The sequence below is a fragment of the Pezoporus occidentalis genome, unplaced genomic scaffold (genome assembly GCF_034315485.1).
Source record: "Pezoporus occidentalis ecotype Australia unplaced genomic scaffold, CSIRO_AGI_Poc_V1 ctg4, whole genome shotgun sequence".
Taxonomy (NCBI): domain Eukaryota; kingdom Metazoa; phylum Chordata; class Aves; order Psittaciformes; family Psittacidae; genus Pezoporus; species Pezoporus occidentalis.
Genome location: NW_026915724.1, coordinates 7,781,907 through 7,807,500, shown reverse-complemented (window position 1 = coordinate 7,807,500; position 25,594 = coordinate 7,781,907). Strand labels below are relative to the sequence as shown.

General features: G+C 39.5%; 1 protein-coding gene across 2 annotated transcripts in view; it reads right to left on the bottom strand.

Moving 5' to 3' along the window:
- Positions 1–25,594, bottom strand: part of TOX (thymocyte selection associated high mobility group box) — a 226,393-nt gene that overhangs the window by 103,030 nt on the left and 97,769 nt on the right. For both annotated transcript variants that reach the window (XM_062633340.1, XM_062633339.1), the window contains exon 2: positions 6,147–6,212. In XM_062633340.1, the coding sequence (XP_062489324.1) occupies positions 6,147–6,212 (66 nt within the window). The remainder of the gene's footprint in view (positions 1–6,146; positions 6,213–25,594) is intronic.

Sequence of the window (25,594 nt, the reverse complement as noted above, 5' to 3'; positions counted from 1 at the left end):
AAATGAATATGAGTAAAGAAGAGTAAAGGTATTTCATCTGAGTTATGTCTTCTGGTGAAATTTGAAAACGTCCTTAAATACAGGTCATCAGGCTATAATTCTGACATTTTTATAGAAGTTGAGGCATTTGATTACAACAACAAAAAAAAATCCTCAAGTGCATACACATGTATGAGGATGATCAGGGGACTGGAGCACCTCCCGTATGAAGAGAGGCTGAGAAAGCTGGGGCTGTTCAGGCTGCGTGGAGACCTCATAGCAGCCTTTCAGTATCTGAAGGGGACTTATAAGGGGGCTGGGGAGGGACTCTTCATTAGGGACTGTAGTGATAGAACAAGGGGCAATGGGTTAAAACTTAAACAGAGGAAGTTTAGATTGGATATAAGGAAGAAGTTCTTTACTGTAAGAATGGTGAGGCACTGGAATGGGTTGCCCAGGGAAGTTGTGAATGCTCCATCCCTAATGGTGTTCAAGGCCGGGTTGAACAGAGCCTTGGGTGACATGGTTTAAGGTGAGGTGTCCCTGCCCATGGCATTGGGGTTGAAACTAGATGATCTTAAGGTCCTTTCCAATCCTAACTATTCTATGGTTCTATAATAATACATGTGTATTAATTTTTCATTACAGCTAAAGACATTCATACATACTTTCGTATCACATCTCTGTGGAGAAGTACTTGGGGATGCCAGAGGATGACAAATTGGATATGTGCACTTGCAGCCCAGAGAGCCAACCCTATGCTGGGTTGCATCAAAAGGAACATGGCCAGCAGGTCAAGGGAAGTGATTCTCCCCTTCTTCTCCCATGGGACTCCATCTGGAATGAAGTGTCCATTCTATGATTCTATACACGTATATCTATAAACATATACACAGCCTTGCTAATGCAACATTTGATGTATTTTTATCAGGGACTCAATTCTTTCCAGACGTTGTGCCTGATGCTAAGACATATTAAAAGATTATGTTCTACACAAAAGGGAAAGGTAGGGCAAAATTACCTCTACCTTTAACCACTCATTCAGGATCTGAAAGACCTGCCTAGTGTTTTCTGGTGTTTTTCTTTCCCTGATGACATTTAAATCTACATCCCCCTTTGTGGGGAGTAAGGGGGAGGAAGGGGAAGTGGCATCTACAGTCTACTTCAGAGAAATGGAGGAGTGAGAAGCGGACTACCTTCTGTTGACACAATTTCTAAAACTGAAATATAGTGGACAGGGAAGAGGGAGGTGAAATATGGTCCAAACCAGCTCTGAACTGCTGGGAGCCAGCAGACGGACAAGGTGGCATTGCCCTCTGACTGTGGAGCACCCTCTCAAATACTGAGCAAAAGCCTTCTAGCTATTGGGCAGGACTGGGTAGTGTGTACCTATGGGAATGGGTAGTGTGTACCTATGGGACTACACTGGACCACTTAGTGACTCTCCATGTAAGAATCCTTTTCCTGAATCCTTTCTAAGGCAGCCAATTCCTGCTTTGCTCTGCTGACTGTGGCTTTAGTGAAGAGCTGTATCTTCTGTCAGGAATAGGATAGAGTACCCTGACCACCTAAAGGGAAGGACCAAGAGAGGGCAGCTATAACATAGCATTTATCCATCCCTACTTCACATGAGGAATAGATATACATTAATACTCTAAGAAATTAGGGTATAAACGTGTAAAAATAAATTAGGAGTATAATATGTGCATGTGGGAAAAAAAAAGGCAGGGGAACCCTTCAGTTTCCTATTAACATGAAAAGTCTTTCTGTTGGATGCCATTCTATCCTATTTTTCCCCTGGAGTTGTACAGGACAAAACAGTTTTGATACCTGTGGTGCCCACTGTATCAAAGAGCATGCATACATATCTCACACAGATCGCCTTGACATAGCTCTGGGAGGAGCAAAATACAATCTCTGTACAAACACTGTTCCTTCCTCTGACTTGGATATCTCTTCCCTTTCTACTGGGGCAATGGGGAGACTACCCCAAAACATCAGCTTCAGGCCAGTTATCTTCCCTTCCATTTGGATCATGCAGGGGACTGGGCAGCTGCGTTCGTTACCCTTAATATTTATCAGGCCTCAGGAAGGCTACAAAAGTGACAAGGCTTTCTGCAACAGAGCCCCAAATCATATTCTGTATTGTGACTAGGAAGAAATTTCAAATAAACAATACAATTTTATACTATGCCGTGCATAGCCCGCAAATTACAGGAGGAGGAATTACACGAAGAAGAATTCATCTCCAAGATTCCAATTATAGGTGTGGGGAGAAAACAATATGTTTGCGAGAATTTGAAATGCAGAGCAGTTGGCATAGTTTTATTTTAAAATGATAAATATTTTCAGATTGAAGTGTAATTAGTAGTGAAAATGTCATGTAGTTTTACTATGCATGTTTGTTAATATGGCTACTATAACTCATTTAGGAGATGCCTGCAGTGCATAGTCCTGTACTACATATATCATAAGCAAAAATACAGTACTTACACATACATATAAAATGTACACAGAGACAACATTGCCAAACAGCCTTTTGGGACAGTTTAAAAGAATATCATTAATTTTTACTGTATACTTAGACTTCTGGCTCAGCTCCAGCACTGGCTTTCTGTAAAAATCATTTCAAGTATAGAATTATGCTATTTGCTTGCAGCAACATCACAGGAACAGTAGTGAGCCATATGTTGCTACTTAGCAACTTGGTCTGTAAGTCCCAAAGCATGTACCGATTTGAAAATTGAACAGAAAAGATAATTGTTGAGGCATGCTGTGAGGCAACTTGTCTTGGATTATGAAGCTATGCAGATGTTTGATGTTATACAGCAAAAAGAATAAAACTGTATTTTTCCTGTCCGATGGCTGAGCTTTTATTTATGTTAGCCTAAAGGGGATAAATTGATTAAAACCCTTAAAATAATATAAGGTGATGTCTTTCTGGAAATGAACATTTTGCAGTAAACAGAAAGAACTGAAGTGCATGTCAGCATGCATCAGGACCCCCAAAATCCTGCCTGTAGAGTCACATAATCCTGAAGACAGCCTAATGGAAACCCCTCAGTCTTTGGTGGTGCAGACCATGACTGTCTATCAACCTACTTCCCAAATAAGCTGTGTGAGATTCTGAAATTAGAAAATGATGCTTATGTCTGACTCAGTGAGCATGACCAATCAGAGCTAGAATAAAAGTTTCTGATAGAACCATGCATCTCATAACATGTGGGATTCATATTTTAGTTAACAGATGTGCATCCATCAAGGAAAGTGGAGAAATGAATTCACTCCTCAGTCTGTCAAGATTCAAACACTCGTCTCTGATCTTGCAAAGTTACTGAGGGTGGAAAGGAGCCTGCACTCCTCTTGCTGAGGTCAAGCAACTGCAAGGCTCATGAGAACAGATGCAAAATGGACACAGGAGACAACTCCATGGATGAAGTGACTAAGTTTTCATCTGGGAGAGAACATTTTCTCATCTCTTTTACAGGATTATTTGTTTTATATCCAGTAACAGTGAAAGGAAAATGAAGAGTCTTGAAAACACGGACCAGAAAATACAGTCACATCTTTTCCTCTTCCTCTACCTCCCCAGTAAGCTGTAAAACATTGCATGTTTTGTTTTCAGAGCAGCGAATATCATATTCTTTCTAGTTTTAAAAGGCAGTTTGGATGTTGAAACAGCAGTTAGTTCACCAATTTTGGGTGACCACCAAATGTTTATGCCTGAGATAAGAACAGCACACTATCACAGTCGGTAACGTCCTCACCAGTACTTTCAGTGGAGAGCTGCTTATTTCCTTTGAGGAATGACTAGCACCTATCTACATCAGGAACAACAGGTTCGGGAAAGCTTCTCTTACAGTCTCAGGTTCTCGCTGAAACAAGAGAGAGGCAGGTTTCCAATACACCCTGCCTTCCTGCTCCTAGTGTGGCTTTTTGTCCCTTTTTTAAAAAAATATCATTATTATCACAGGCTTTCACATCTATTCACTTAGAAACCCACTGCAATGGTGTGAGTGCTGGGAGATAATCACAGAAGGGCCAGGAGGGTTCAGTAGCCCAATGCTGACAGCTTCTCTCAAACAGGTGCAGGGGGCTATTAGACCCATGTGCATTTGACAGAATACTGTACCTGTCAATGGAGCTTGCCAGATCCCCCAGCACAGGACAGAGTTTTGACACCTGCCTCTGGGTTTTGAACCCCACCTGGGAATCAGACGCCCAAGAGCTGGCTTTGCCATAGCGAGGTATTAAGTCTGTAAGCCCTTTCTTGGTTCCAGCCCCTAGTAAGAAGTCAGGATTTTCTGTCATCTTTGAATTTGGAAATGTCACATTTGATAGATTTTTTTCCTTGAAGACAAAATCATTTGCACTTAAAATATCTGGGCTTGGATCTTTAAAGGTACTTTAATCACCTTACTTCCACTGAAACCAGTGAGTGTTAGATGCATAAATATCTCAGAGGATCTGGGCCTTGTTAGAACATGTAGAAACCACATAAAAGATTAAAACTTATACTCTTAATTTTTCAATATGCCATTTAAATTATTTAAACTACACGCATACACAGTACAAAAATATCAACAGAAGAAAAATAATTCTGATGTATAATGTAGATTTGCAATTCTTTATTCAAAACTATTTAAGACAGACATAATGATTCTCTGAAAGGTAGCAGCTGCCTTATAACAGCAATCATTCACAGAGTTTGTATTTCTACTGTTTCAAACAAATTCAATTAGCCCTTGCACTTCAAAACCCTTAAGGCATAAATGAGATGATACTAGGCTGCTTTAATCTAATAGTAATACTAAAACTTGTCAGTACAGTTTTGGGATTAATGGTTAGAGAAAAATTAATAATATAATTTTTCATTTTTTAATCAAACAGTTCTAAACTACCTCTGCATCTTGGAGGGTTCCTAGCTGAATAAGTTCAATCACACACAAATCCTAACCACAAAGTACAGTTGGTCTCTAAAGGTATTTCAGAATAACTTCAACAGAAGTCTGAGAAGCAACACGGTGGAACATTTTAAAGATGCTCTTTTTGATTGAACAACGCAGCCCATCTCACACAACATCCTGCTTCCCTGCCCCCAAATGAACCTGTATACCTGAAAAGCCCTGTTTCATGAAGACATTTAGCTTTGAATGTACTGTCACTTCCCAAAGCTCTTGATTCCTAAATTAAATTCTGCTCATCTACACACATTTACTATGCATGCAAACTAATTTCCCACCTAATGAGAGCTCTTAACATAATCCTACTGGTCCTGTCAAAGAGGGGTATATCAGACTAGCCAATCCTGTATCTGCGTTATTGCAGACCCCAAGTCTGATTATTCAGGGAAATTTTTGACACAATCTAATGGATATGCACCACTATCACCATCACTTACTAATGTGAATTAAACAACCAAAACATGTGAAGCAAATGAAAACTTCCCTTCTACATACAGATGTAGCTACAGGGAGACAAAATTTTTCAGAACTATTTTTGCTTTATCAGAAGTAATTGAAAGATTTCATTCTTAGAAATCTATAATATCTTAGGGCTCAAATGGAAAGGTGGAAGATTTTTAAATACATACTTAGTACCAGAATTTAGTGTTCCCCAAAAGGAAAGGACTCAAAAATACCTGTAAAGAATCTACATTGCATTAAACCTTTTGGGCTGCAAGCTACAGAAGACATTGCCTTAACCCCACTGCTAATCATGTAACACTGGCAACATTCCTCAGCCTTTCTATTAGTGTTAAAAATGCAGCTCTTCAGCTACAACTGGCCTATGAATTATAATTAATGCTATTTGTGACATGTGTAGCTTATAATGATTAACTTGTCTGCAGTCAGAGAAACAAATAATGTGCACCTGTAAAGCCTTTAATTCCTGAAGGTAAAACAACTGTTTAGGAAAGATCATGCTGGCAAAACAGCTGCTTGCATTCTGGAGAGGAAACAAGGTAGTATCTTTCAACAAACGCCAACTCTGGTGTTTTATCAGCTCTATCTCATTAACTGGAAACAAGGCTTAAATGCTTTGTTTATAAATTATGATTATTCCTGATTGCAGCAGTTACTGATAGTGCCACTCATTTGCAATGCAACTCTTTGAATTTGTTTAATTACAATTTGAAACAAGGCAGAGAAGATTAATTAACCCACCTGGCTGGCTGGCACATAGTCCTGGCTCGGCTCTGTCATACTCATATACATGTTTTCACTGTCAAACTGAAAAAGAAATAATAGTAAACATTTAGCAAACTTGAATATTTTTCAGCATTGACTGAAAAAAACAGTAGCCATAAAATAATATTACAGCCTGGTTTTAGAGACTTGTAATTGCATGTGTGCATCTTGTCTTTGATGTTCCTGTTGTCATCCTTATTGACCCTGTATGTCAGTGATTTGGAGTAATTAGCGCTCTAGTAATTACAGCTAGCGAGCAAGAAATGAATGGTTTCCTTTCATCCGCAATCTGTTTTAAAACAAAATGGCTCATTTTGTGCACCATGTATACATACTGCTGTTGGTTGTAATGAAGTACTAAGTGAATTGCACAGTTACTGAGAAAAGGAAGATGAGACTAGAAACTGCACTAAAATACATCTTAATGGATTCCAACTTCAGCTTCTGAACAGAACAAGAGTTGAAATTTCAAAACCAATTAAAACCCCTCCTATTGAAATGTTCCCATATCAGAAAGTAGGAAAGACATTTCCAGACGGCTTTCAAACATCTGAATGCATGAAACACTATATACCTCCTGACCATATGGTGCAAGAGGATAGTTTGCTTGATGTGTGAATAAAATAAACATTCATAATCAGAACTGCAAAAATACCCTTCCATAAATGATAACTAGCATTCGTGGAAACGTATAAAAAGCTTTTTCTTTTCTTTTCTTTCTTTTCTCCCCTCAGCTGCAGCTAAGAAGTAACAAAAATATGATAGAAAAGAGTTGATTAAAATCTGAAGGTGTAGTTGAGGAAAACTGCCAGAACTGAAGCCTCATCCTGTACCAACACAAAGAAGTATAAAACTATTGATTTTTTATGTAATCTGGAAAACATCCCCACAGAACTTTTGTCACACCTGCTCAAGTGGCAGTGCCAACAGGGCAACTATAGTCCCACTGTCTGCTCAGGAGGTACGGAAAAATCTTTTCAAACCTTTCAAGTAGAAATGAACAACAGCAGGAATCCCCATCCCAGTCGTCAACCTCAAATATCCAGCTGTTACGAGGTCTGTTTGAAATAACTTTCACCTGACCCCTCGTGTGAATGCTTAGAGTGACATATTTTGGATACGAGCCATGATTTTTGATGACATGGCAGCTTTTTACAAAGCCCCGCTACTGAGCTTGCTCTGCTCCTACAGAAGGTGGCAGTGAAATACCCCATGGACATTGCTCTATCTGTGCTGAGCTCAGGGTATTCTACCTGCAAGGTGCAGTATATTCAACTAGACCAAGGTGGCAAAGTCAAACTGGATTTGGCAGATACCTCTACCAATTTTTGCTGAGGTGGCTGAAAAGGTTTCGGCTTCCAGCTGTTCGTCCTCTTTCCCTGCCAGAGGCTACAAGGCTTGTAACAGCATTAGTAGAAATGAACAACTGCCAGCTCCTGGCACAACAGTTGATGGTCTGCCTTTCCTGGCCAGAGCTACTTAATAGATCGTCACAGCCTATCTGTCAGAAGTCCTAGTTTCATGGGAGGGAAAGGATTATGTCACGGGCACAGATCTGCCATAAGGAACAGAGTATTTCCAAAGTTTGATGGAACAGAGGTACCTGGATTAGGTCATAAGAATACGGATTGATGGGTTTTCCTTTATTGTTTCTTTTTTGCACTTGTCATTTTTTCGCTTTCTCATTCAAGAATACTCCTACTCATTAACATTCAAAGTAGAGATTGGAGAGAATCTTTTAGCATCTGGATTGTTTGCACACTGGAAAAAATGTGTTGTTCTTTCTGCTCAGACAGACAGGTGAAATTCTGAAGAGAGATTTCACATCCTGCGGTTGGAAACCAAGCGCTCCAGCGCAAGGCCTACACGAGCTCAACTTATTCAGCTTGTCAAACAAAAGGCTGAAAGGTGCCTTGATCACTGTGATTGGTACTTACAACCTGGAAAGATGCCTGATAGCAAGATGTCAGCCTTCCTGACAGTGGTATAATGAGATCTAGCGTTGAGAAATGGGAGTTAAAGAAATTCAGTTCTGAATTAAGACACAAGTTCCTACTTTGGAAGGTAATTAAGCATTATGTCAACAGCAAACTCCTCATTTCTCAGACATTTTAAAATGAAATTAGATATCTTTTTCAGAAAAGATGCATCCCATATCATAAGAAATCCTATGAACTGGATAGCTACACTGGCTGGTTATGGTAGTTCTGTCTCCCCTGGAAACCATGATTCCTTAAGTCTCCTATTTTGAACTTCCCTTGTTATCTTCACATATTTGCTGCACTACATTGCAAACACTACTATAATTGAAAAAGTATGTTCCATGTATTTAGGTGCAATGAACATAAAGAAATTTCTTTCCTTTTTTGCATACTAGATACAGTCTAGATACAATCAATGGTTATTTCAATTTGTTTTGTTTTCCACAAAACCTGAACCTGTGATTTAAGAACCTTTATGAAGTATAGTAGTCTTTCAGTTAATTCCCTCTTTTGGATGTTTGGTCATCTGTCCTTGCTCCCAAGCTTACAATCACCAAATCTACAGTCACAGAAATATTTCCCTAAGGTATTTTTCTGTGAAACCTGGAAATTTTCATCGTTCTGTGTGTTGTTCTTGGATCACCTGCCTATGTGATATTTGTCTTGCTACTAGAGGTGCCTCCAGCACTGGTTGATAGGATCTTGGATCTTAGTCTTTCCTGTTCACTGCTGTGGCCCTCTACTTAGCTTTGGAATGTCTTTGTTCTAGTATGGTCTGTGGGCTTAATGTGAGCATGTATCAGTGAAACCGAAACCCAAAAGTATACCTAAAGTTACCTCATTTGGCTTGGCCTTAAATGAGAAATGACCTTCTGCAACATTTTGGGTTGATTTGTTAGGAAATATCTCAGAAAAATATACTCATGCATAATGTCTGTAAATCTGAGTGACCTGTTAACATCTAAAAATACCTAGCAGCTGTCTATTATTTAATTTCTTCAATATTGAAACATGGAATTTAATCACTGTAATATTTAGCATCTGCTTGTTAGAAGTGTGTGTAAGATGTTGTGTAATACATTGTATGGTTCAATAAGTTTTTAATGCAATGTGTATTTTTTTATACTGTTTATATTCGCAGGATGCAGACTATAATGTATTAGCTGACACTAACACTGTTACCATGTTAACATTTGTACTCCATCTACACTATATAAATTATTATCTGTCCTCAATCTAGTGCAGCGTGGTGCATGGCTTCCTGGCAGTTCCTAAGATTTCAGATGTGAGCCTGAAAACCACTCATAAACTCAAATGACAAAGCATATACACATGTACTTCCTGCAGCAGGTATTGTCAGAAGATGTCTTCCTCAAGTTCTCAGTGTTTACTAAGGCATTTATAGAAGTGAAAATATGTTATTTTTTTATACCAAAATTAAACAAAATCCTTACTTCAATGCTGAGTTGTTTATTCATCATCCCCTTTCCCAAATACTAAAGAAATGTGGCATACAGATGACCTATGATGACCTATACATCCCACCCCAGCCAGAAAAAAATGGCACACAAGTCTTCAATAACAAGTTTAGGGACACTGATGCAGTGCATTCTATTTGTGCCCACCTATCCCAAATGCGACTATCCCACATCAAAACAATAAACAGTGAAAAAAATGCCAACGATTTGATCAGCTGGAAGGCCCTACTCTTGTTTGTTTCAGAAGCTTCCAGAATAAGCCCCTAAACCCTCGAAACAAATATTGAATCATTTGACCTTTAATACACTGCTTTGTAACATGCAGGCTCTACAGCATGTCAACTCTCCACAACTCTCCTCCTAGACAGTTTAACTCATACTACATCTACACTGAATTCAGCTTTACAAGTGAGGTGATTTATGCAAGAGTAGTTCAAGCAACCTATCCGGATCAGACAGTGAGTTGAAAAGATCAGCAGATATGACCCAAAGATGCCTCCAACCACCATTCTTTTCTTCCAGGTTATACTCCATGCCTCCAAAATTGTCTTTTACTCATCATCCACAGGTCTACAAGAAGCTTGTACTCCCTACTCCCTAAACTTCTCTGCCACACTCTGTGATTGATTTCAAGCAAAGAAACTGCACAAGCTTCTCTTAACCTGTGGATGATTCATCCAAACAGAACAGATGAAACACAAAGGCAGCAGTTAAATGAACTGCCTTTTATGAACCTATGTATGATGTATATATATCATATGACATTTCATCTAAAGCTCTCTCAATGTGTCTCCAAGATCCTTCAGTATCATTAGAGGCAGATTTCAAAATCTTTCATTTATTCTATTAAAAGTGAATGCTAATACAATATTCTGATGTGTGATAATAACTACTCCTGACAACATTTCTTTTCATATTAAAGTATAACTGCATGAGCAGTTTGTGTGAGAGCAGACTAAGAATATGACCACATTGCAACATGAAAAGATATACAACTAGGAGTTGGTTTTAATACAAATATCCAGAATTGCATCATAGTCTTTATTTAAATTATTATAAGACACACAGGCCACACTACGGCATGGCCAGCTAGAATCTCCCCTAGAATAACCCTTTGTAAGACAAGTTGTAATGGTCAGCAACCGCCATGTGCAAAATACCCGAATGCTGTTATTAAAGGCAATTTAATCATATAAGTTAGGAACATAATTACAGAAATGCTGAAGAAACACTGTCTGACTGTTACTGATGCAAGAGCTGTAACAGTGGTGGGCAAATATCCAGAGTGTTAAGACTGTCTTATCAGGCATGGATTTACCATGGATTGTATGACGTGTCCTCACAGGCTACCTTCTTCTACATCAAGTCACCCTGTTGTTGAGAGAAGTCAGGGTTTATTTTGCTCCTTTTTCACACAGAGTTTTTAACTTCTGATGGACTTGTGTATTTTCTTTCTCTTTGCATGGGTGTACATACATGTGCCCGAAGTTCTGCAGGCATATTTGTATTAGACAAAAGAAAAAAAAATCAAGCACATGGATCTTTTGAGCTTTCTAGTTCATACCAAAGTGTAGCACAGTATAACAGTACTACACCTCATCTTACTGAAGTGTAGGTAGGGGAGCAAGATGAATACTAGCCCGTATGGCTTCTGATGCCACAAAAAGCTTAGGGCTGATGTATGGAGTGGAAGCAACTTTGGACACTGTTTTGTTCACAAATTTATTTCAACAGCGATATCCTGAAATTAGGAGATTTAAATGAGAAGAAGCAGAGGGAAAGATGATCAAATTGCTGAAAGTTGCTGTATTTAGTAAGTTCAGCTTCTGGGTAAAGATACTTGGACTCGATATCCCACTTTCTTCAAAGGATGTTATAGATCTTCAAAGCCTGTCTTACTAAGCACATAATCTGAATACAAATTTCTCCCATCTTAGATTGGAACTGGAATCTAATTTTAAATTTAAACTTTAGCTATACCTTTTGACCACAGTTTACGCTGCTCTGATGACACCTCAGCGCAAGTCTTACATTTCATTTTAAGAAAATGTTGCAATAACATTGTGTAAAAAGATTATTTCTAGCAATCTAATGATTTTAGTGCTTACAGTTTATAGATACCATTTGTAACTTACGTTATCTAAAAGCCACTAATCCTGAAAAAGCTTTAAAACTAGGTAATTGTCTTTATTTTAAACTAAATGCCAAGAGTGGGCATTGTCTCGGGTTGCTTGATGACAGAGGAATATTTTATTTTACTCAAAGCTGCTGAAATATGACTAAAATAATGATGGGATACAACGTAAATCATCAAATAGCTATGCTAAAGAAACAGTTGATCTTGTTACGACAACCATTAAAGGTAAAACCAGAGATGCTCTGTAAACATTATTACATGACGGAAAATCCCTTTCTTGACACGGTTTGGCTGAGCGGTATTTCTGTATTAAATTGAAACTCCATTTTGTCTCCTGAACTCCATTTTGTATGCTGTATGGAACATGTTTAAATTTGCCCAAGACAGGTTACAGTAATGCATTCCAGACAGCCATCCTTCCCGGGAAAGGGGCTTGACACCTTGCCGAAGGACTATCACAGGAAAACTGTCAAAACACAATCTAGTACTATCAACTTTGATTGTGTCTGTTCTGCTCCCTCCTTCTAGGATTGTTTTTCAAAAGAGGGGAATACTGAAATAGTATGAAATTGGGTAAAAATGCCTGGATGGAGTACCATGGCAAAAAGATATCAAATTTCATTGCAGAGCTGGATGCCCCTGCACAGCCAAAAGAAGGTGCATTCTGCAGACTGGCAGACATAGAGAAGTCCTGTCCTGCCTGGAGCCCTCCAGCTCACAGAAAGTTTGATGTGCTAACCATTACAGAGGAGATGGCATGTATCATTATTGCTATTAATTTTAATTAATTTTCAGGAGTAAAGTACTTTTCTTATATGCTGTCCAAAAAGTAAACCAGGAAAAGAGGGTAAAATACGCTTAATTAGTCCAAGTATGGTGATGTGTGGGCTAGACAGTTGGGAATGAATCTGCCCCAGTCTCGACGGCTCCCCAGAGAGTGGGAGTGGGCCACAAGGTGGGTGAGCACTGGCAGCGAGCCCCAGGGCGGGAAGTGAGGGTGCTGCTTCACAAGGAAATGCTGGCAGACAATTCCTATACTTGGAAAGAACCAGAAACAGCGACGTTCCCTCTGCCCACAGCACCCAACAGACTCTCATACATTCAGTGCTTGGACCCAAACGTGATAGAGCTTGAAGACTAGGACTGCATTGAGTCATTTCTACAGCCTGGCTTTCAAAGAGAATATGTTTTGAAGATACTGTGCTTGATTCTCCTAGAATAAGACCATTTTTATCTCATTTTCCATTTATAACACATACTATTGCCTCAAAAAGTACAGGGAGTGCTGTCAAAATTTTGTCTCAGATTTTTATGCCTATGTCATAAATATCCAACCCAGACCTTCTACCATTGCATTTCCCAATCTCTCTCACTACTTATTGCTCTCATTGCAAGGAAGGGGAGGAACCAGAGGGTTTCCTGATTATGTTCTCGAAAGGGGCAAGCCGGCTGAATATCCAAATATACACTGGTAGTTAAAACCTGAATGATGGCACTACAGCATTTGTGTTTTTCCTGCACTTAATAGAGGTTAATGTGGAACTGGAGAGGAGGTGAAGGGGAGTGTTTAGCTTCCCGCTTGGAGCCTGCATGTGTCAATGCCTGACAGAGCCTTGAAGTTGTTAGTCTGCATGCAGAGCTCTAGCTGAATGAGGTTACAGTGCTGAGCACAGCGGGCTAATAGAAGTAGGATCAGACTGATAGGAGGAGTGGCAGAGTCCAAGCACAGCAGAGTATATCAAAGACAGCCCAGGGGAGAGCGAGTACTGTATTAGTCCTTTGTGTACATTTAAATGGAAGACAGTGAGCATGCAGAGATGAACTCTGAACTCTCTCAGCTAGGCTCCTGCTCCTTTTAACCTTGGGTGTGTAAATAACGTAAAATAAAAAAAAAAAACCCTAAACCAATGCACTGTAGTCTGGACTCCTATGCTAAACTGTCTCTTGCATATTGAACACTCATTAAATAAACATACCGAGATCAAAGTGGCAAGTGCTTTTGTTATTATTTTACTTAATCCACACTAATTTATACATGTATCCACACACTGGGAAAATTGGGTGATAAGGTAGAAAGGTTTAAACACCTAAGATTAGACCTTCCTTTTTCTGCCCACAGTAGCTGAGGAAATCTGTATAACCTGGTAGGTTTATAATATTTTCAAACTCCAACACACCTTGTCAGTTTCATGACAAGGTCTGATCCTGCATCATGAAAAGTGAAGGGAATAGTGCCATTGCCTTTTGGTCGGGAAATGGATCAGCTAGAATGGTAAGGTAATAGGGCCTTTCTTTGAGTTTCATAGTAATTTTTGTCCGTATTAATCACTGTCTCATAATTTGAAATGGTAGATTATGCAATAAAACACAGGAAAGCTTAAAAAAGGGATCTACAGAGATCAGACAGATGACTAAAAAAGCAATTTTTATATCCATCAGCAGAGCCCCTGTGTTGCAGTATGGCAGAAGAGAGGCTCCATGGACCTTAGTGAATGAGCTTTGCATAACTAGGACAAAACCATTCCCTTGCATGACTACAGCAGGAGCTGTGTGCAGAGACCCATGGACAGATTTTGACCCACAAGTTACCTGCAGAGTGAATGGGGTATATATAATTCCTGTAGAAAAGTGCATCTGCTTCTACACAGCAGAATCTTAGAAATAAAACAGGCCAGAACAACATTAACAACAAATGCACAAACAAAATAAAGTCCACTAATACTCCTACGACACAGGGTCTTGAGATGTAAGCTGAATGTTAACAATTGCCAGGTTAACTAGGAAATCTTGCCTAAATACTCCTATGACTCATCCCAAACCATGGCATACTTATAAATCCATGGTATATTTAGGAATCGTTTTAAAAAGTTATTGAAAGGCTTGATCACCTAAGAACCTAAGCATTCAAGACCAATGCAGCAGGGCACTTGAGCACATGCATAACACGCATTAAAATTATTCCACTGAAGGGGGTAACAGTGTGAGAGTATATAAGATCAAGCACCCATTCAAATATGCGGTATGATAGGACCCAAGAGCTCAGAAATTTACAGGAAGAGGTATAAAAAACTGAGTTATGTGCCAAACTCAAATGGGACAAATAACCTTACATTTCTGGTAAACCGAATTATTTAGCACAGTCTGATGGGATCTCATTAGGCATAACTAATTCAGACCTGGAGAGAGTGATAACAAAAACAGCTCACTACAAAGATTTAGCTACACACAGACATCTGTTAAATGACAAGGGTGTTGTAGGGCTGATACATAATTGTAGTTTACCAAAACAGCTACCATAGTACCCACATAGACGATCCTAATTTAATCCACATTTACTCTGGTATATGAGGGGCTCCATTAATATCATGCAGAATGTCTTCGCAGCCTGCATCAGACGAGAAGCTGAAGCCCCATTCATGTTCAAAAGAGGAATTTGAAGCAACACGAGTATTTACGTGAACAGTTGCAACAAAGATTTAAAAGCTTGACAAGGCTTGTAGCTTGACTTACTCCTTTGCTAGAATGGTTTATAGATCAAGCTGAGATACACTGGCAGGGCAATATAGAGAAGTCTCCAGTATTCTATCACAAAATAGGTCATTCAAGAGTAGATGTGGTTAGAAATGTTAAAAATATTACTCAAAAGCAGAAGAGGAAAAGTTGTTTTACTTTTTTTTCCTTATCAACTTCAGTGAAGCTGTGTCTTTGATGTAATGAAATTACTCATCGATTCTCAAAAATTCTGTTTTCTTTCTACAACTTTTAAGATAAAATTTGACCTTCAAGTTCGTTTTATGACTAAATTATTCCATGCTGTTTTCATCTTTTGCTTCTGTTTTGTCAAGTACGGTTTCTAAAAGCCTTTTTTTGGTAGAGTCTGAAACACTGTTTCCTTTACAAATTTAATGTATTTTCTTTTAAAAGAAGAAAAGACATGCCTGTGGAAATATATTTCCATTTTTAATTAATTTTGAAGGCAAAGAGCTAAAATACAACGTTACAGTTATACCTACCACAGTCTTGCTAAGGCCTTTAAAGACAAAAATATTCCACATCCTCCTCCTTCTTACTTGAAGGTGCTACCCTTAGTGGTGCCTGCTGCTTTTCCTGTCAATACCCTTGGAATTTATTACTGTTGTACATTCCTTACAGCAAATCAGATAGCAAAAGTTACTCAAACCTGGCATTATCAACACCGTGGCTGTTGTCTTTCCAAGAGGCCATGCATATCAGTATGAAGCAATCACATTAGCACTGGAAAGCAGAACCCTGGGCAGGCAAATCCATCCTCTGAATAATAGCAGAATAGGTTTCACACAGCATCTGTGAAAGCTTATTGTCAACTCCTTCCTTGGATACAACTCCAGCAATCGTGTTTCCATGCATTTTCCCCTTTTGTTTCAAACTCTTCAAAAATTTTACTTTTTTATCTCAAGACCTTTTTCTGTTCTTCCAGTCTGCTGATACTAATGACGCCTACCTTTTAACACTCTGAACACGCTTAAGACAGATACTCTGTCTTCTTTTTCAGGAAACCTATTTTAAATTCCTTTAACCTTCTCTGACAACATACTATTTTTTCCAAACATTTCTTCATTTGTAACTACTTGAGTGCTTCCATTTACAGATGTCCTTTTCACCATCTTATGTGCTGTCCAAAATGAACATATTGTTCTACCTAGCTATGGACAAATCTGAACAGGTTATCCATTCCCACAGTTCATCTAGGGTATGGGTATGCACCAGCTTCTTCCTCCCTGCACATTTTATTTACAAAATGCTTTGTTTTTCACCAGTCATTAATAAATGAAACCTCTGAAAGCTTCCCCGACCTATACAGTAGCATGGAAAGTTGCCAGATAATTAGCGCAGATAACATGATCTGTGAAAATGGTGAACATCTATGCTCCATGGCTTTTGGATCACGTCAGAGCAGTATCTGTTTTCAAATAAGGATTTCCTTAAACATTTTAGATGAAAAAAGACACTTTTAGAATCATAGAATGATAGAATAGTTAGGGTTGGAAAGGACCTTAAGATCATCCACTTCCAATCCCAATGCCATGGGCAGGGACACCTCACACTAAACCATGTCACCCAAAGCTCTGTCCAACCCGGCCTTGAACACCACCAGGGATGGAGCAACCCATACATCCCTGGGCAACCCATTCCAGTGCCTCACCATTCTTACAGTAAAGAATTTCTTTCTTATATCCAATCTAAACCTCCCCTGTTTAAGTTTTAACCCAATCCTCCTTGTCCTATCACTACAATCTCTGATGAAGAGTCCCTCCCCAGCATCCTCATAGGCCCTCTTCAGATACTGGAAGGCTGCTATGAGGTCTCCATGCAGCCTTCTCTTCTCCAGGTTGAACAGCCCCAACTTTCTCAGCCTGTCTTCATACGGGAGGTGCTCCAGTCCCCTGATCATCCTCATGGCCCTCCTCTGGACTTGTTCCAACAGTTCCATGTCCTTTTTCTGTTGAGGACACCAGAACTGCACACGATACTCCAGGTGAGGTCTCAGGAGAGCAGAGTAGAGGGGCAGGATCACCTCCTTTGACCTGCTGGTCACGCTCCTTTTGATGTAGCCCAGGATACGGTTGGCTTTCTGGGCTGTGAGTGCACACTGAAGCTGGCCCATGTTCATTTTCTCATCAACCAACACCCCCAAGTCCTTCTCCGCAGGGCTGCTCTGAATCTCTTCTTTGCTCAGCCTGTAGCTGTGCCTGGGATTGCTCAGATGCAGGTGTAGGACCTTGCACTTGGCATGATTAAACTTCATAAGGTTGGCATCAGCCCACCTCACAACCATATCAAGGTCCCTCTGGATGGCATTCCTTCCCTCCAGCATTTCAACTGAACCACAAAGCTTGGTGTCATCGGCAAACTTGCTGAGGGCGCACTCAAACCAACTGTCCATGTCACTGATAAAGATGTTGAACAAGACCGGTCCCAACACCGATCCCTGAGGGACACCACTCGTTACTGGTCTCCTGCCAGACATTGAGCCATTGACTACAACTTTTTTGCATGCAGCCATCCACGCAGTTCTTTATCCACCGAGTGATCCATCCATCAAATTGATGTCTCTCCAATTTAGAGACAAGGATGTCGTGTGGGACAGTGTTGAACGCTTTGCACAAGTCCAGGTAGATGACATCAATTGCTCTGCCCCTGTCCATCAGTTCTGTAGCCCCATCACAGAAGGCCACCAAATTGGTCAGGCAGGATTTCCCCTTAGTGAAGCCATGCTGGCTGTCACCAAGCACCTTGTTGATTTTCATGTGCCTTAGCATGCCTTCCAGGAGAATCTGCTCCAAGATTTTGCCAGGCACAGAGGTGACACTGACTGCTCTGTAGTTCCCTAGGTCATCCATTTTCCCCTTCTTGAAAATGGGGGTTATATTTCCCTTTTTCCAGTCATTGGGAACTTCACCTGACTGCCACGATTTCTCAAATATGATGGTCAGTGGCTTAGCAACTTCATTCGCCGGCTCCTTCAGGACCCGTGGATGGATTTCATCAGGTCCCACGGACTTGTGTACGTTCAGGTTCTTAAGATGGTCTCGAACCAGATCCTCTCCTACAGTGGGCCCAAGGTCTTCATTCTCACAGTCCCTGCATCTGCCTTCCAAGACTTGGGTGTTGCGGTCAGAGCCTTTGCCAGTGAAGACCGAGGCAAAGAAGTCATTCAGAACCTCAGCCTTCTCCAAATCCAGTGTACCCAGTTCTCCCGATAGCTTCCAGAGGGGGCCTATGTTGTCCCTAGTCTGCCTTTTATTCACTACATACCTATAGAATCCCTTCCTGTTACCCTTAACATCCCTAGCCAAGTTTAATTCTAATTGGGCCTTTTGCAGAATATGGCAGTTCAAGCACACAGCAGCTCTGTGGGAAAACCTGGTTCAGACCTACTCTGCCATTCCCTCACATACCAGTTGTGCAACACAGCCACAGACTGAAGATAGTCTTCCCATATCACTTATCTGTGGCTGTTAACTTTCCAAAAATACTTGAAGATGTACACTTGAATTCATCTCTCTCACATCTAGCTAAGTGCTCTCCCTCACACAACATTATTTCCTGGTATTGGTCTTTCCAGCTTTGAACAGAAATCATATCCTGGCCCTGAGAAATTCTTCATAAGGAAGAATGTAAAGAAACCTACTAATTATGTTTCTGTCAAATGGATATTGGCTATACTATGTCACTTCAAAATTTCCAGCCTTAGGTACTTTTGAAGTCCCCAAATGCAGCAAAACAAGCTGAGCTCTGTTATTCTGGAAAGGGCCATGCAGAGACCTGAGGAAGTGCTTCATTTTCACTACTTACCAAGAAAGGATCCCTGGCGCAGGCTCCTTGCTGGCCAGCCATGCTGTGATTCAGTACCAGTCATCTCTGACATAATAGCTGCCCATAGGGATGCAGGCACTCTGCACACCTTGGCTAGGAGAGAAGTTTCAGACAAGGTAGTCACAGGCTCCCCTCACCTTGGCTGGCATTAAACTACCAGTCCTAGCAAAGTGGTTGTCAGCATTTTTGAACTGGACCATGACACCACTGTAAGAATAAAACCCTTGAAATACAGAAGTGCTGCTTTTTAAATATATAATCTTACGATTCACACAGTGTAGCCTGTGCTTCAGTGCACTGAAATAGAAGCAAAACTTCTTATTTGCTAATCTTCCTATAATTATAACAATCTATGTTATAACGACTTTTAACGAGCTAACATAATTTGTAAATAAATGTGTAATATAACAATGTGATTAAAGCTTGATGGAGCTGTTCTTCTGCTTTTATGACATAAAAATGACTTCTTATTAGCTTTTGATGTTTCATTTTCCCCACAGCATCACAATATCTGTTTCTGTTTTACCCAATTGTACAATAATTGTTTAACTTCAGCAAGCTCATAGCCTAGTCAGACTCTTTAGCCATTTGCTTAATCAATGAAAGTACTCTATAACAGTAAAGTCACGGAAAAAATGTCTTATCATTTTAATGTCCCATATTATATTCTCTCACCTCTCTGTATAAACCACTGAATTATTAATATACCATCCTCCAGATTTGATAAAATCTGTGATGAAAATTATCATAACCTTCTATGCCTAAAGACCATTAAATGAGTGCACATTAAACTTGAAATAAATGGCTTGAACAATTTTTGTTTTAGAATGTTCCTTGTGCTCGAAATACTGAAGTGCATATTACCAATTTTAAAGTTACAGAACAACCCACTGAGAACTACAGCTTCAGCAGTCATACCTAGGATTAAATCTCTATTGTACACACTGAGAGTAAACTTTCTTCACTTGATCAAACTAATTTCTAAACTAAACTTTCCCAATCTACAATAATTAATTCTATGCTTATTAGGTAAAAATAAATAAATATAAAATAAATAATTAGGGTGCAGAGAATCAAGTGGGCAAATCATGATTTGATTTGCAGATACACAACCACAGCAGAAATACAACAGCTGCATAAACATTACCAAAACCATATTTGGCTCCTTCCCTTCCACATTAAAAGGCACACAAAGCAACAGTTGAAATAATCATATATTTGCTGATGGAGTGAAATACACTTGAATGCAATTCAGAATGAAACGCCTATTCACAGATGGGGCCTGCATCAGGGTACTGCTCTGTGTCTATGCTGGTTTAATCCAATTAATTTCAAGATTAACATTGAGTAGATCATCCATTGACCAGGACCAGGAAATTAACCTTTACTTGAGGTCCAGTTTCCTTTTTTTCTCATTTTTAGGGAAACCATTAAATGGGCTCATGCATGCAACACATAGTCTTTCTTGGTGTCAGCAACAGTCTGTTTTGTGACAGTCTTCTAAGAGAAGTATTAACAGCTTCCAAGGTTTTGCAGAGGCTCCAAGTCTTAATAACTGAATTCACAAATAACCAGTCATACAGTATCACTGCTTCTTCCTGCGCTTTGCAGTTCTTGCAATACTCCCAACTTTCCCTTATGTCAGCACCTATAAGTCAAAAGTTCAGAAATAATAACAAAGTACAAAACTGTGCTGTCATTAGATTCATGTTTTGAAAGAAAATTAATTTGGTGTTTTATTCATCCATTTGAAATAGTAACTACTGTGTTGGAAAGTATAAGGTGATTAATTTTCCAATATGTTCAGATCATATTAGTAATACACAACAGAAGTGTTTTGACATGTCTAATAGTTTTACTCATAATCAAGATTCTTCAGTTCAGAAGTTCTTTTAGCTGTGTGAGCCCTTACAAGCTAAAATAGTCAGAACACTGATTTAAAAGCTGAGGAAGGATTTTACGCACTACAGTGCATTGCATCACTGCAGATCTTTTGTTAACAGAAAGAGTAAGGTGAATTATATATCTGATTTTTTTTCTTACTGTTAAACACAGCTCACTGGAAATGTATAACTAGCTCCTTTTAAGACTACAAAGAAAAAGCAATGTCATGTATTATGCTACAGCAGGTAATTTGGTTCCTTAGACAGGATTAGCCAACAGATTTATCAAGCAGCCTCTAAGGAAAGCAGAGTTCAAGTCTAGGCTCATCAATAATACATAAATAAACTGAACAATTAGGTACAAAGTGGCTATCTTGTCAGACAACTTATTAACCAATAAATGATATACTCACTGCAGACAGTGTAAAAAGGAAAGATATGTAAAAATAGGAAAAGAAGACCTGAAAAGAGAGAAGATTATACTGTGGTCTTTAGTGTGTTTGTGGACCTGGTAATTCTCTACAACTCTCCAGCCCAAGCTGAGAGCTATGACGTCTAGGCAAAGGTGATTCACCCACAGTTCTCTATCAGGAATCACTTGGCATATTTTTTCTGATAGCTGAACACAAATTTATGCCTTTTACCCACTTTTCCAGTAAACTGCTACTGCATCAACTTCAACTGTTTAATAGGCAAGTTTTACATAAACAAACAGTCATCCCCAGTGTGTAATGTCACTTTTGGGCATTGCTATAATACAGTCCAACAACTGAGATGCACCAGTTCCTAGGAAACGGTAGAAGAATGCAGTCAGGCTTACCTCCGGCTTACACAACATCTCTAAAAGGTAAATCTATGTTAGTAAATGTCAAAATATGAGACATTTGGTGCGTCTTTGCTAACTACCAACAAATTTGATTTTTTTTCTATGCTGGCCTGCATTTTTCAGACAGAAAACAAGACCAGGGGTAGGAAGGGCTGTTGCTGCTTTTCTCTCAGCCTAGCAAAACATCTTCATTTCATTTAGGATCAACAAGTAAGCAAGCAAACTTAGTCCAAATGAAATCTTTTCATATGCACGTATTTACCTCAGCTCAGAAAAGTATGGATTTCAGGATTTAATTCAGAATGAAAAAATATTTACCCAATATGATGTTTTTTCATGCTCAAGTACTCCAAAGTGCTTTGCAAATATTGACTAAATTCTGCCCTTAATCTGTGTCCAGCACCCCTTGACTTCAGCAGCTATTTTGAGGCTGCAAAAGACTTCAGGCCTTACATGCTTTGCTGATGGAAATGGAAATTACTAATGAAACACAGCCACTTCTGTAATGAAAAGGGGCATCGCTTAGAATACCTTCTAGTGCAGCATAAAATCAGGTATTTACAAATATCCTTGTGTGCTGGTTTCGGCTGGGATAGACTTAAGTTTCTTAGTAGAAGCTGGTGCAGGGCTTTGTTTTGGCTTTAGTCTGAGAACAAAGCTGATAACACACCAATGTTTTAGCTGTTGCTGAGTAGCACTTACCCTGATCAAGGACTTATCAGTCTTTCATGGTCTAACAGTAAGGAGGGGCACAAAAAACTGGGAGGGAACAGAGACAGGACACCTCACCCAAACTGGCCAAAGGGGTATTCCATACCATAGCACGTCATGCCCAGTATAGAAACCGGGGAAGTTGGCCAGGATGGACTTATCACAGCTTGGGTTGGGGTGGGCATTGGTCAGTGGGTGGTGAGCATTTGTAATGTGCATCACTTGTGTTTATGGGGTATTCTTCCTCTATTTTTATTATTGTTGTTGTTGTTTGTTGTTGTTATTATTATTATACTTGAGTTATTAAACTGCTCTTATCTCAACATGTGGGTTTTACCTTTTTTCCAACCCTCCATGGGAGGGGTGGGAGTGAGCAAGCAGCTGCTTACTCTGGGGTTAAAGCACGTTGGGGTTAAACCATTAGCTGCTGTCTGGGGTTAAACCACGACACCTTGCCAGATGGACAAGCATGTGGATGCACTGAGGAGGTCTTCAGTGACATCACTGCATGGTAATCACACCTCAGTTAAACAAGAAGGGCAATTTTTAAGACTTTCATTTTACTCTAGTCTTATTCTAGTAAACAGTCCTTTTAACTTGTATCTGAGTACCTTTAAAAATGCACATTTATGTCCTATTCAAAGACAGGCAGAACCCTAAGAGTAATGTTGTCCTGCCACTTACATGGTAAACTACTTCTCAGGCCCAGAAAATCACCCCTATGGCTTCCTGAACCCAATACCATGTTGATGCTGGGCCTCCCCAAAGTATGCAGATGACAGCTAAGGCAAGCACAGCACCTGCAGAAAGACTACAGTACAATCTGGATTAAAGCAGGAGGCAGACTTGGGTGGGAAAGGCTGCATCTTGCCTGCGGAGATAAACAAAAGATTTCAACAGAGGAAAGATGCATGTCAAAGCAGAACTTCCAAGTGTGAAAGCAGGTTTCCATCTAAACCATTTATATGATGTTATATTTTCCCACTAACTATAAAGGCACTCTCGGACAAATGTGTAAAACTTAAAATGCATAAAAGTCATGAGACAAGTCCGAACGATTCCACACCATGAAATGAACGGGATGGCCTAAAGGGCGCAATACCTCTCTCCAGGACCTCTCTGCTATCCATCCCCAAGGAGCTGAAATGGTACCACTGAGGCAAAGGGAAGATGCAGCAGATTCCCCATTCTCTGCTCCTCAGTGGCAGGGATTATGAAAAAGCCCAGGGATGGCTTTGCCTGCCGTTTTAAAGGTTTCCTTGCCTGAGAGAAGCAGTTTTGTGCATGTGACAATTTTCTCAAGGTAAGAAATAATAAAGAATGGGTTAGACTGCAGGGTATGGACAAGGCTTTTTATATAGCACTACCTGCAGAATCAAACTGGAAAAAGCAGTCAGGAAGGGTCTTCTCAGTGAAGAATTTCCATGGCTGCAGTGAACCTACAGACAGGGTGATGGCACTGCAGCATGAAATTATTGCACCTATGCCCACAGATGCAACATGTTATTTATTAGTGCAGACTGTTGGTGAAAGAAGAAACAATTTAGCACAATGCTCAAGAAGCAAAATAGACTTCTGAATTGCTACAGGATAATTTGTACTCAATTTATGAGTTTTTGCAGAGCCATGAGATGCCTTGACCTGTTTCATATAAAACTTGGTTGAAAATATGTTTCTTGGAGTGAAGTATGAAGTTATAGAAATGTGATTAAGGTGTGCTAGTGATTTTATTTTGGCAACTTTATGCTGTGCTTTTGAATTTCACTATATATATAATGTTTGGTTCTTTTTTAGTTGATTGTCAGTTGAAGTCGCTACATATATAAACAATAAACTCAGACAATAAAAGCAGTCTAAAACTACATGCTATAATCTCTCTCTTTAAAAATAACTTTAGGAAGTCATAATGTATAGTTTATAATTACGATATCCAAAGAATTTCTGTTCAGTCAAGCCAGAGGAAATTGCTTATTATGGAACGAAGAATGCGATAAAAAGAAAATTGGGCACTGGCCCTGAAGCTCAAAAATGGAGTAAATCACATATTTCCTCAAGCAGAAAGGGAGTCTCATTTTTCAGGCAGGAAAAAGCTCTCACACAATAATGTTAAAACACGGAAGTCCAACTATCTAATCAGAAGATACAGATTAAAAGCGAACAAAATCAGTTTCAACCCCCCCCTAGACTGTAAACAACTTTCCTTAGAGCCCTTGCAATGATAAGACTAAAGTAATCGTGGGAATCACTTTCTAATTCTAAACATGGACCTCTCATTTTTACGCAGAAAATTCACCCCAGAATACTGCTTTAATTAATACAGTTGGCATAACACAAGATGCATTTCAAAGTTTCTTGTCTGTATGTGCCTGTAAAACGTAAGTGAAAATTAACCTTCAAGGGGTTATAGTAAACAAATGCTCAGTGGAGGCAAAAAATTAAAATCTGAGTACAGCTATCACTTTAATATCTGTATGTGTGAAAATACTTTATCCTCTAACAAAGAATTAATCCATGAAAACCTTCACTAAACATTTTCTTGTACTGCTCACATTTATGAAAGCAATTTCTGGAGCCTTAAGGAGAGTTAATACACTCTCAGGCTATAATCAATGAGAACAGCATGATTTACACAATCTATGTTCTTTGTCAAAGTTAACCAGTGTATCACTTTGTAAGATCTTTTTGCTGACAGGAGCTTACTGTATGATGGAGATACTGGAATCCTCCTTACACTGGTTGTACCTAGCATTCCGTGCTGTGTCTGTACAATGATAAACCGAAAACCCACAGGACAACCTCAGGCTGCCCATTTCTGCTGCTCAAGCTAGTGGATGGGGCTCACTGAAGGTATGTAAAAACAGTTGTTTGCAGAAGTAAAATGAAAGTAAAGCAGAATTTGACAAGTACAGGTTACATCAGAATCATGTTACCCGAATCCCAGAAAATACCATAAATTTAGTCTCCCAGGTCTTTACAATTAAATGACAATTACAGCTGATTGACTAGCTCCTGCCTGTTAGCACTCTGCACCTATAGATGAAGATTACTACA